At 45.1% G+C, this 13,092-nt stretch overlaps 1 protein-coding gene across 1 annotated transcript; it reads right to left on the bottom strand.

The window, feature by feature from the left end:
• Positions 1–459: 459 nt before the first annotated feature.
• On the bottom strand, positions 460–1,571 carry LOC131330046 (uncharacterized). Its single transcript, XM_058363528.1, has 2 exons — positions 1,015–1,571; positions 460–742 (listed from the first exon to the last, which is right to left on the bottom strand). The coding sequence occupies exons 1-2, from the start codon at positions 1,569–1,571 to the stop codon at positions 460–462; spliced, it is 840 nt and encodes a 279-aa protein (XP_058219511.1).
• Between the last annotated feature and the right edge of the window lie 11,521 nt (positions 1,572–13,092).

Consider the following 13,092-nt stretch of genomic DNA (forward strand, 5'->3'; position numbering starts at 1 on the left):
TTTGTCGGAGGAGCGACTAATGAAACGATTCAGGGCGGCAGCCATGCCTGTTAAACGTTGAACGTCTCTCTTGTTGTGGGGAGCTGAGAGTTTCTCAATGGCAAGTAGTTGGGCGGGGTCAGCTTCAATACCGTGTCAGGAGACGAGGTGGCAAAGAAATTTAACAGAGCTTAAACTGAAGGCACACTTCTCGGCATTGAGGTGGAGCTTGTGTTTTTTGAGAATTTTGAAGGCTTCGGCGAGGTGGTTCAGGTGATCATCGGCGAGCATGCCTTTAACCACCATGTCGTCAATGTAAGCCATCATGGTGTCGCCTAGTAAACGATCAAACATCTTGGTTATCATTCGTTGAAAAGTGGCTCCGGCGTTCTTCAGGCCGAAGGGCATAACGAGGTATCCGAAGATTCCGTGGGGAGTGATGAAGGCTGTGTTTTTGACATCTCCTTTGCTCATGGCAATCTAATGGTAGCCTCGATAAGTGTCCATAAAACTGAGTCGATCGTGGCCGGCAGTGGCGTCGATGAGCTGGTCTATTCGTGGAAGGGGGAAGAAATCCTTCAGGCAGGTGTCATTGAGATTGGAATAATCGACACAGACCCGCCACTTGCCCTTCTTCTTTTTGACAACCACTGTGTTGGCCAACCATCTGGGGTACTGCTCTTCTCGGATGGCCTTCGCATTTAGGAGCCGGTTGACCTCTTCGATCACAGCTTCGGAGTGGATCAGGGAGGATTGTCTTGGTCTTTGCACAATTGGGCATTTGGCTCAGTCAATAATGAGCTCATGGCAGATAAATGAGGGATCGACCCCGGGCATCTCATACGGGGTCCATGCGAATACTTCTATGTTCCTATTGAGGAAGTGAACCATCTTGTTCTGTTTGGTGTCAGTAAGTGAGGAGCCGACAAGGAAAAAACAGGAACCGTCTTCGGTGATTGAGACGGTGACAAGGTCTTCTATGGCTTTGTCGTCGGCCGGTCTACCGACGTCTTCCAAAATTGGGGCCTCGGGGACCTCAAAAGGTTGACCTGGGAAGTCTGCTTACTACTTCGGACTGCGTTGACATAACATATTTTGGCCGCGGATTGATCTCCGTACAAGTCCTCATGGCGCCCATTAGCACCGATGAAACAGATCACCTGGTGATAAGTGGAGGCGATGGCCTTTAGCTTATGGAGCCAGGTGCGCCCGACGATTACGTTGTAAGGGCTAGGAACGTTGACCACCACAAACTCCATATCAAGGACCACCGAACCGGCATGGACGAGGAGAGTGATCATGCCGAAGGGCCATACCGGAGCTCCGTTGAATCCAATGAGGGGAACTTTGGAGGGACGGAGATCGGTGTCTGAAAGCTTCAGGTCTTTAAACAAAGAGTAGTACATGACCTCGGTCGAGCTGCCCTGATCAACGAGGACGCATCGGATGTTAAAGGTTTTGATGCGTAGCGTGACCACGAGGGCGTCGTTATGTGGGAGCTGGATGCGATCGAGGTCTTTCTCGGTAAAAGTGATGGTCCACTTGGAGCCGTCATCGGTCCTGGGGCGCTTTGGCTCGGGACCGACCAACATGACATGCTTGGAAGAAGTGGCGTCATTCAGTTCGGCGCGGATGATATGAGCGGCCTCGGAGTTCAGAGGGCTGTGGATAACAAGGATCGTTTGAACCTCTTCTTCGGTATGGTTCTCGACATGCTATGCTCGAGCCTTGGTCTTCTCGTGGTCAATGAGGTTACCAAGGTGGCCTTCTGCGACAAGCTGCTCCAAGTAAGCCTTGAAGGGCTTGCAAGTGATGGTAAAGTGACCTTGCTCATTGTGGTAATTGCACCGGACAATAGGGTTCTTGATCTTCCCATTCTTGGTGCCAACCTTTTAGTTCGGGAAGGAGAAGAAAGGCTGAACTTTCACTTGGTCGATGATCCAGTAGACTGGAGAGGTAAAGATTGTTTTCTCGGCGTTGAAGTCGCTTGGCTTCGGTCCTTTCCTCAGAGACTTCTTAATATTATTGACCTGCTTTTTGGTGGTTGAAACAAGGATAGGGGCCGGAGTGGCAGCTGAAGCTGACGCTGTCCTGGAGCTTATGGGCTTCCCGATGCCTCTCTCAGCTTTAGATTCAATGAGCTGGCACCACCCCTCGATACGAGTCATGAGGTCTTTCATGGAGCTAGGCTTATGGCGGGCGAGATTGTCGTAGACTTGTTCTTCCTGGGATGTAAGACCGAGCTTGAATCCTCGGACCGAGATGACACTGTCGCAACCTTCTATTTCATTAAACAACTCCTAGTAGCGACCGGTGTACTACCGGAGTATTTTGTCGCTTCATTTACGGAGGGCGAGAAGGGAATCGATCTCCTTCTTGTGCTTGTTGCTCATGACGAACCGAGCCATGAAGGCGTCGCAGAGGGAGTCGAACGAGGAGATTGACCTGGCTGGGAGCTGGTTGAACCATGTGAGACCCAGGTTCCCGAGGCTAGCAAGGAAAACCTTGCACAAGAAGGCATCGTCCGAAGATTCGTTTCGTAGGAAGAGAGACATAACAAGTTTGTATTGAACCAGATGAGTGTACGCCTCGGTCTTGCCATCATACTCGGCAAATTTGGGTTAGGTGAATCCCTTTGGGGGGGGTAACCGAGTCAATCTCTCTCGTGAAGGGAGAGGTCGTGAGTCTTTCGAGCCTTGTGTCGCGATGAGGTCGGATCGAATGGTCGGAACCATCTGGACGCTCGGTAGCTATATGCTTCTTCGGAACAAGCTGATCTAACCTGTCATAATCCTTTCTCTTCGGTACGGCGCTTGCCGACTTATGGGGGGAACGCTCGTGGTGGTCTCTTCGGTAGCTATCCCGAGGGGAAGACTCGAGGCGCTCAGTGACTGGGCTTCTGTTACGGGTTTTTTTAGGGTGTAAGACGATAGGGCTCTTGGTTCGGACATTTTTTAGACACTCACGGTATCCCTTCATCTGGAATTCCAAGAGGCCGTCATCTTCCTTGGCAGCCCTTGTAAAGTTTGGGGTGGATTCGCGCGGGCCCTTGCCGAACCGAACCGAACCGAATGAGTGGAAGAAGCTGAGATGCTCCTGCTCCAAGCCTCTCGAAGGCAGATGGTTTTCGACGAGGTTTCTTTAGGGAACGAGAACGTTCCCTATGCCACGCGCCCCTCTCGGTTTGATCATCCTCAGCACCTGGTGGCTCGAGGCAGTCTTTGACTGAGGGCCGAGGCTTGAGCTCCACCAGATGGCCCCCTTCGCGACTGCGGGGAGGACTATGATCGCTTTTTCTTCCACCACGGCTTCCGGAGGAATGAGATGGGGAGATCTGTAGGAGGTGCTAGATCTTCGCCAACTCATTTCGAACGTGCTTGTCTCGTTCCACGACCGTTGTTAGGTTGTCAATTTTTTGTTCCAGGTGGCAGATGTAGGTGTGAAGTTCAGAGGACAAATCTCCATCTGGTGTTGAGGTCTCGGCTCCGACTCCAATGGACATGTGAGCTTTTCCCAGGGCATTGGCTCCGCCGGAGGCCAGGTTATGGTCCCCAAGGGGGCCGAGCCCTAGGGTGGTGTCACTGTGGTGCGTTTCTTCGACCTCCACCATATCTGAAGTAGGAGCGATGAACGGAGTTTTCTGGAGACAAGGAGATGAACGCTGAAAGGATGGCTAGTTCCCCAGCAGAGTCGCCAATTGTAGGGGTTCGATTTGATTGGACCTTGATCGTGATATAAGCTAGGATCCTCCCTCCGCTGCTCCGCGCTCCTGGTGCTGGACCTGCAACAAGTCACTAGGGCTAGGATAGCCCAGTGACCCTCCGACGATCAAGTTAGATCTCAGGAGGAGAATGTAGATCTAGGTTTTAGGGATGAATGGCCTACCTCTACAGGTGAGTATCCCTTTGTATTTATAGACCTAGGTTTACTTGGCCTCCAAGCCAGCTCGTGGAGGATACGCTCGGGTAACCGCCTCGGGTGACGTCATATATGATGAAAGGAGCGAAGCAGTTACAGAGCACATGGCCAAATCTGACCCCAATGATCACGCTTGCCACATGATCCTCATGGGACCCACCTGGCATAACTGCTCCTGCTAAACGATTTGGGAAGTGCCGGAACATACACAATGCTGTTGACAGTTCTGAAGCGATCGAAGGCAAATACCGAACACTTAATCGAACTAATTACTGAGGACGTCTTATACCAAGCTGCGGATTCGTCCCTCTTCAATCGTCGGTTCACACCACTTGGCCATATTACCGAGCCGGTAACAGAGGCCACCACACAACCCTCCCCAAACAATAGAGAGGCGTTCTTCTGATAGGTGTTTCCTTTTCTTTTTGCCACAATGAATAGTGTTAGTATGTTAGTGGTTAGAACCAAAATTGTCAATACCGTACCGGCAAGCGTATTGTTTTCACTACTAGAATAGTATGTACCGACACCGATTTGTATCTCGGTACTGTTCCGGATTTACCGCAATTAATATTTTAAATATATTTAATATATGTTTACCAGCCACTATTTTTTAAATAAAGTTAAAATTAAGTAGATTTTATTCGCACTCACTACGATTATTATGAACTGCAGTGAAATAGGGCAAACAACCCCCAAAGTCGGCTATAAAGAAATAGACTGAGACAAAAAACTGCAGTAACCCCCCCCCCCCCCCCCCCCCCCCCCCCCCCCCCGGTCCTTTCTATCCCCTTCGAGTTGTAGAGAGAAACATTCTGCTACTACATTCGAATATCCCAAATCCTTGGACAGTTCCATGCCTCAAATGATGGCAAAACCTCTGACAGCGTCCTCATCTTTAGCGAAGAAGAAAAGACAAAAGAAAGGAAAAGTGTAATTATGTACTGTTCGAATCACCAAAATATGGCCGAAATAGTCTGGTATCGTCTTGTACATCTGGCATTGTCCGGAATAGTCCGGTATTTCAAGTGGTACGGATCTCCTATCTTTGTGTTCTGTTTAAGCTCCGATATGGCCGGTACGAAACATATTTCACAACTTTGGTTAGAACTCCTTCCATCATAGATTGCCCATTTTTAGTGTTCACATCTCTCAAAAAAAATTTGTTCATATTTTGTTATTCAATTTTTGTTTACCATAATAAAAGTGGTGAATTTCACTTATCTCCCCCGAGGTTTCTGACAATAACAAACACCTCCCCTCACGTTTCTAATCTTTAATTGCCCCTTTTCCAACTTGGTGTGGAATAGCATCCTCTCAAAGCTAAATGTTGATTGGCCTGCTAAATCATGGGCCTCTTGGGTTATTTTTCTCTCTTCTATTGGGGATAAATCACTTCGGTCAAATGTCATTAAAAATTTGTTCATATTTTGTTATTCAATTTTTGTTTACCATAATAAAAGGGGTGAATTTCACTTATCTCCCCTGAGGTTTTTGACAATAACAAACACCTCCCCTCACTTATCTATTCTTTAATTGCCCCTTTACCACCTTGGTGTGGAATAGCATCCTCTCAAAGCTAAATGTTGATTGGCCTGCTAAATCATGGGCCTCTTGGGTTATTTTTCTCTCTTCTATTCGGGATAAATCACTTCAGTCAATTGACATTAAACTGGCTTTCACAGTTTCTATCTCCCATATATGGATTGTGAGGATTGTTAGCAAACTCCAAAATGTTTCTTGCTCTGCTAAGGTAGTTGTGCATAAAATTTGCTCTATGGTCAGACTACAGCTTTTATCTCTTAATACACTCCCCAAGGGACAACATGTTGATTGGTTTATTTCTGAATGGAAACTATCTCCTTTGTGTAATGTGTGTTGAAAGCACGGATTGTGAAGGTTGTTCTGGTGTAACATGATCCTCATCACTTTAGAATTCAACGAATGTTGTATTTCTATCTTTTGTATCAGCTGTATTGCTGGTTGGTAATTAAGGGATAGCATTCTTTAATTAATGACTTCCTATACCTCGGATAAACATGTGTGTTCCAGTATATGTGAGTTGCCATGTGAGTTGTGTGCTTGGGCCCGATCCTTTTTTGTGAGAGGAGGTAATATTTAGTGAGGGCATTACCTGAGGAATAACGGAGGGAGTCGAGGAACCTTCACCTCCAAGTCTAGAGTGAAAAGTAGAGAGGGAGGTTAGATATTGAGGGTTGTGGGCACACGCCCTAGAAATCGCACGGGTGTGCCCTTTTAAAAGCGCGGCGAAACGCTCAATTTAGAGTCGCCACTTGGGTTTGAAGGTTCACCACCCAAGGAACTGAACTTGAAACGTTTGCTACGTTGTTTGATTTGAAAAAGACTTGTAGACTGGTCCGCTGTCACCTTGGTATCTTAGGTTTGGGAGCCAGGTTACGAGCGGGGAAGGTTTTTAAGGCACCACTCTCACCCAATCGGGAGATCGGTCTCTACTCGGGCATCTGTAAAATGTTTACGATTCTTTCTCATTAATCATATTTTTAGCCAGTTAAGGCGGGAGAACAGTTTAAAGGGATTAAAATTGTAAGAAGTTTGCAGGATGTGATAGATGGCATGCTCGCTTATTGAAACAATTAGAATAGGATGAAAGCAGACTCCCGTGAGAGTTAAAACAGACTGAAAGGCCACTGTTTTGGAGTGTCGTGCACAGGAAAAACCAGCATGCACTGATCAAGTCATTGCATGCGGCCTGACATGCGCGCGTTACACCATGACAGGCGTGCATTGGTAGGCTTAAAGCCATAGCTCTTACTTTCAACCTCTGGGCTCTGGAAGGACCAGTGCACACCCAGGACAAACCACGCAGTTTAAATGGAAGATAATATATAGTTATAGGCAGTTTGAATGGGCTCGGAGGCCATCAAAAGAATAAACACCCCATAAATAGTATGGGGACAAAACAGAGGCCAAAGCCAAAGTTACCCATGCAAAGGCCAGCCACTGTTCAAGACTGAACTGGCGCGCGCAGGTTTGAGCCCTCAAACCAGTGCTTGATTCTGCATGTTTCTTGGTTTTGGGACATGTCCAGAAAAGACCCCAGGGGTATTCCATTGTAGCAGATATGAATATTGAACAACAACTAGCAGTTTTAACAAAGAAAAGCAGTAGACTAGTTTTTATCATACTTGCAGTGATGTATATGTAAACAAGAACATGAAATAACTAGACCCCAGGCCCCATGCAAGGTCTGCGCACGCAGCCACAGAGTGGTGCCCGCGTACTGGTGATCGACGCGCGATGGTCCTCACCACTACGATTTTTGAAACCACGCCAACATTAGGGCTGGGACTGGTATTGATTACTGGCCTTGACTCTGCTAGCCCCCTTCAGGGATCAGAATAGAATGGACAACAGCTGTTATACCTTTTGCTTTTCGGGTTTGACCAAATGATTGAGCTTGAGGAATGGATGGTTGGATGATGTTGTTTGATGGATGATGATGTTGCTGTGTAGGTATGTTGCTTGTTAGTGTCTGTATGTTACTTGTTAGTGTCTTTCTTTTGCAAGAAAGAGATGAACAAGAGAGAAAAGTATTGACGAAGAGAGTATAACTTGTTAACCCCTTGCTTGTAGAGGTCAAATTGAAAGAGCGAGAAAACCAAAGGGTTTGAGAGCTTCTCTCTGTAGGAATAAAGAGAGAATACCTGGTATTCTTCACCCGATTTCCAAAAATCTGATATAGAGGTGCTGAAAAGCTCTAATCGGAACTCTCATCTACTAGGTTTTGTACCCCAACAACTGGGTTTCAATTAATTCTCATCTACTGTAGCATCCGATTTCTACATCTGGAGCTAACATCTGTGATTCCAACTCACCGAGGAGGGGTCTCAAGAACCAGCACTAGTCGGCGTATGGGAGGTCTCACCATCTCGGCTGGACCCACCATCCTAGTTCACCGGCGGTGACAGCAGCGATGCCAAGGGCGGATTATTCTGATCCAGTCCTAATAGTCGGAGAAGATAGCCCAGGTCATGGGTTTCGTTGTGCACCACAAATCCGATTTTTGGAACCAATCCCACTGATTATTTCAGTGGATCTTCTTTACCCTCTACCTATTGTGGAATGATCGCTGTTCTGGTGCCTTACCGGCAGTGGAATCCCGGTGGATCTCAGCTATACATTTGAAGCGAGGGTAAGGATGTTCTTGGTTTTTACTACTAGACTAGAAATGGGATTCTTATTTTCTGGTCCAAAATCAAGTTTTTACTGGTTCTCAGTTTTTAATTTTGGATAATACTCAAAAATGGCTGTTGTTTTCCGGCTGAACTCTGCATCTTCAAACCGCTGACTTGTCAGGATAGTGGTATTTGGTACTGGGTTCATGACTTACGACCGTACCTGTACCTATTTGCCTTAATTTTATTGCTTTGGTATTCCTTGGTTGTCACCGAAGGTTCAGTATCTGTTGAATTCTCATAGCGACTCCTCTTTGGGGGAGATGGTTAAACATTTAGATTCTGATTGAGAACCTCGATGGGCAGTCATCTGTTGGACTGAGATCGAGTTAATCGTTTGGATTTTAGCTCTTTGTTGAGCGTCTTTAAATTCCTAGTTTCTTTGCTTCATTGGCCCGGTGGTTGTGGTAGTATGGATGTAATCGTGGCTATCAATGATTAGATTGGAGGCTTGCGCTGGTTGAAAGGGGTAGCCTTTGTGGCTGTCATTAGAGGTGATATCGGTCCGGTTTCGACCGGTTTGGGCGTATTTTTCGATCGAAACCAGTTATCTGGTTTGAGATTTTTAGAAACCAAAACCGGTTGAGATAAATCGGTTCGGTTTCGACTGGCTCAACCGATTTCGGTCTGGTTCATTCGATTTTCATTCATGGGCCATATTTTGGGCCCAACACATCAAAAAATTCACAATTCAACCCACAAAATATCAACCAAAAACCTATAATTCAACCTCTTCTTTTGGGCCCAACAAAAAATGATCAATTTTGAGCCCAATACATAAAAAAAAAAACACATAAAAACATAATTAAGCCCAGAAAAATAGTTTACAAAAATATAGACACACACACACACACACACATATATACATACATAAATGAATGATTTCATATTTATTAGACCAATATAAACCACAAAATATCAACCAAAAACCGATAATTCAACCCCTCCCCTATGTTTATATATATATATATATATATATATATATATATATATATATATATATATATATATATATATATATTATACATATATATAACCGGTCTGGTTTCGACTGATTTTTAAAACATATAAACCGGATCGAAATTATTTTTCCGGTTTATGAAATTTTATAAACTTGAACCGGATTGAAATTATTCGATCGGTTTAAAAAATTCGGTCCGATCTGGTGTTTGGGCTTTGATTGAAAAGGGTAGCCTTCGGAGCTGTCTTTGTCTAATTGGTGGTGTGGGCTGATTGAAAGGGGTAGCTTTCGTGGCTGTCATTGATTAGATTGGCCTAAGCTCTAATTGAAAAGGGTAGCTTTGGTTCTCCTGTGGTACTTTGTGTCCTTTTTCGTGCCAGATGATTCGGTGGTTTTGCACTATTAATGGTTGAGCCAAATGATTCGGTGGTCTTGCACTGTTAATGGTGGTCAGATTTGAGGCTTTTGTGCTGCCTCACTTTTAGTTTATAGCGAGCCTAGAGGATTAGGTCGAAGGAGTAGTAGTCTGGAAGGATTGAGCGTGGTGTGCAAGGTACTTAAGGGGGTAGCCTTGTCGGATGCAGACATCTCCAGTTCGAGCCTCTTCTCGGAGCCTAGTTCCTCTGTAGTAGCTGTTCTCTTAGAGGTGGGTATTGCATTCGACTCACTAGGTTAGTTTGGAGTACTAGAATCTTGGTCTTCATATCCTTTCTCTAGCGACTGTGGTGATTGGTATTTGGTAGAGGGCGGGTTGTTTTCTGGTGAGCCTTGGGAATTTGGTCGAAGGAGTAGTAGATTGGTGGGGTGTGCAGAGTTGGGCCCCCTATCAGATGCCGTCATCCCCGGATCGAGCCTCTTAAGTGTACCTAGTTTCTCTGTAGTAGCTGCTCAGCCTCCCCCCATTGTCGAGTTGCTATGTTGCTGCAATTCCTCATTGATGGTTCATCATATGGTCGTTATTCGACTGCGACTACTTTATCTTATAGCCTAGCCTGGCGGGCTGTGCCAAGCAGTACTTAGCTTTCATGTCATCATTACTTCCTGTATCACTTTTGTATCAAACCCTATTGTGCTTTCTTCTTGATAGATAGTACAATAGAGTATGATAACAAATCACAGTGCACTATGTTATTTACTTTAATGTACCTTACTCTCCATGCGGGTTGTGCATGATGTATCGCACTTTTTTCACTTTTCTTTTCCTCCTGGGGTATGTCCCTTGTAGGCTGTACATTCCGTTAACCTCTTTTAATTTCAAACTAATTTACCCAAAAAAAAAACCCTTGCTTGTGCATGCAAGGGGGGTATTTATAGGAGGAAAGAGTGTAGGATAGGAGTAACCAGCCAAATAATGGCTTGTTTGGCTTGGCAACCAAGTCTTCTCCCTCAAAAAGGTTGATGGGAGGTCTGAGAGAGAGGGGGCAAATATCCCCCTGCCCGAACTCTACTGCAGGTCGAATAGAAGGTTCTAAAATGCCCTAAAAGTCCTGTGATCATGGCAAATGCAGGCTGGAAAAAGGTGATGGGACAAGGTTTGACCAACGCGCACTAGAATTGGACCTGTGCGCAGGCGTCTAAGCAACCTTGTGCTGGTCAATGGTCAAACTTTGATTGTTGACCAACACGCGACACCTAGACCAGCGTGCGTTGGATTTGAACCAGTGCATGCAAATATGATTCTAGCTTTTTGAACTTGGCTGGGTTAAAAAGGTTATCAAACACTCAAAGCTCAATCATACTAACAGTCCCGGGGTGTTCTTGATCCACTTCATCATCGGGGTCTAGAAACCCAGATTGGGGTGTTTACAAGGGTGTTTTGTTGGTAAGAACTCTATATAGACTTGGAAATCTGTGAGGCTTTTGGGTACGGGTATTTGATGCGCTGGCATATTATCTTTGTGATTAGTGGTGTTGTACTTCTGGTATAGATTTTATGTACGGGTGTAGTGTTGCTGAATCAGATGTGATTGCGATTCCAAGTTCATAGTTTATGTATGGTTGGAGTATTCTTCGTACTCATTGCATATCAAAGAGGGTAGTCCCTAAGATTTTCAGTTTTTGTCTTGTAAATGCAAGTTAATATTGTGCTAGCAGAATGGTCTTTAATGTTGATTTGTAAGGTTCTTAGTTGTAATACTCTCTGGATGGCATTCTCTCTTTGATGAGGTGTATACGGTTCAGCTGGTAGTTGTTTGGAGAAGACAATAGATGGTGCTAATTGCCCAAACATTATGGCCTATCATGGTGCAGTAGTTAGGTCCAGTTGAATGACCTCCATGGATTGCTATAAATGGGGTTTTATTTGGTTTTTTCCCCTAACCGTAGGGGCTATCTACGGTAGTAGTTGGTATCATTCTAATATATTATTGCCTATCCTTGGGGGATGTCCCTTGGACATTTATGGATGGTCTGAAATGTGCGATCACTTCTGAGATAAAGATGAGCTTTGCATAGTGGATGTGAGCGATTTGGATGTTGGAAGAAGTTGAAGTCAATCTTATGGATGCTAACTCTCAAGAACTTCACTTTTTGTGGCTCAAGGCATATGACTAACTTGTAGTTGTTGCCATTTTGGTTAGTATAGACTGGTTAATGCGTTGTATTTAGATTAATGTAGCCGTTTGGTGTAGGAAAATTTGGTTATCTTATCTGGTCGTTTCCTATCCCTCTTTTCATAGATGGGTTGGAAACAACCGATAGCAATCTATCTGGCTTCATGTAGCCGTTTGGCATAGGTATTTTTTCTTTCCTTCTTTCTTTTCTTTTGTTTTGTTTTACTCCTGGGGTATGCCCCTTATAGACTGTATATTCGGTTAGAATTTTTCTATTTCAAGCTGATTTATCCCAAAAAAATAAAATTCCAACAATAAGCCCAAAAACACCCTAAGTCGAAGAACTAGAACCTCGGACACCAAAGCTGCCACCGCCACAAAGCACCAAATTGCTGTGAACCCACCATATGTCGCAGATCCCATAAACGATCGGAGAATCACTGGCCAAAGAGGCAACCACGTCAAAACCACCACACCTCACTGCCAGAATTCACCCCGCATCACCTTTAAAAAGCCCTAGCCGCCCAACCCAAACCAAACCCGCCTCAGTCACTCACAGATCCATACAACACCTCTCAACTGGCTTCCACCACAAAATAGAGCGACACCGGCAACGTGTACCTATAGACACCCCAATTTTCCCTAACGATTATTTCAAGTCCCACCTTGGGCTTGTTGTTATTCACAAAATATTTAGCCTCTTTTTGCTTGATTGGGTGATTAAGACCTCTGTAGACACCCCAATTCGGGCTTCCATTTGATTTACTTTATTTTTGGATTGGTTCTTGTTTCCTCGATGATAAAACAGATCAAGAACAGTTTTGAGAATGATTGGGAATTTGAACTTTGTGTGTTTGCAAAACCCTTAACCGTAGCCAAAACCCTACTAGCACGTGTGGTCTGGAACCTGCGCGAGCGGGTCAAATCGACAGGTGGTGGTCAATGGTCAAATTTGACTGTTGACCAACGAGCGTGTTGCTTTGAGATGCGCGCGCCTATCTTGGACTTGCGCGCTCTGGTTAACCCCTTATCCCATCACCTTTTTTCTAGCTGCAGAAGCCATCATCAGGGGGCTACTAAGCCAGTTGTGCCTCCTTGGCAACCCGGGGATCACCCCTATGTTTCCTCTCTCTTAGCCCTCCCATCACCTTTATGGGAGACTTAACCACCAAGCAATCCCAACCAGCCCTTGTTGGCTAGCTGTACCAGCATATCTACCACCATTCTTCCTCCTATAAATACCCCCATCGTTCCTCCATGCCAAGGGTGACAAAAATTCAAATGGCTATCAAATCTTAACCCTAATTCTCTCAAACTCAAGCATACACTCCAACTATCACTCAAACAACCACTATACATCCATCTTTCAACCATTAAATACCAAGTTCAAACCCTTTTTCAACCTCAAACAAAGGTATAAACCTTTACTATTTTCCTATTTTGATCCCTGAGGGGGGCTGGCAGG

Source organism: Rhododendron vialii, chromosome 1a, assembly GCF_030253575.1.
Source record: "Rhododendron vialii isolate Sample 1 chromosome 1a, ASM3025357v1".
Classification (NCBI taxonomy): Eukaryota; Viridiplantae; Streptophyta; class Magnoliopsida; order Ericales; family Ericaceae; genus Rhododendron; species Rhododendron vialii.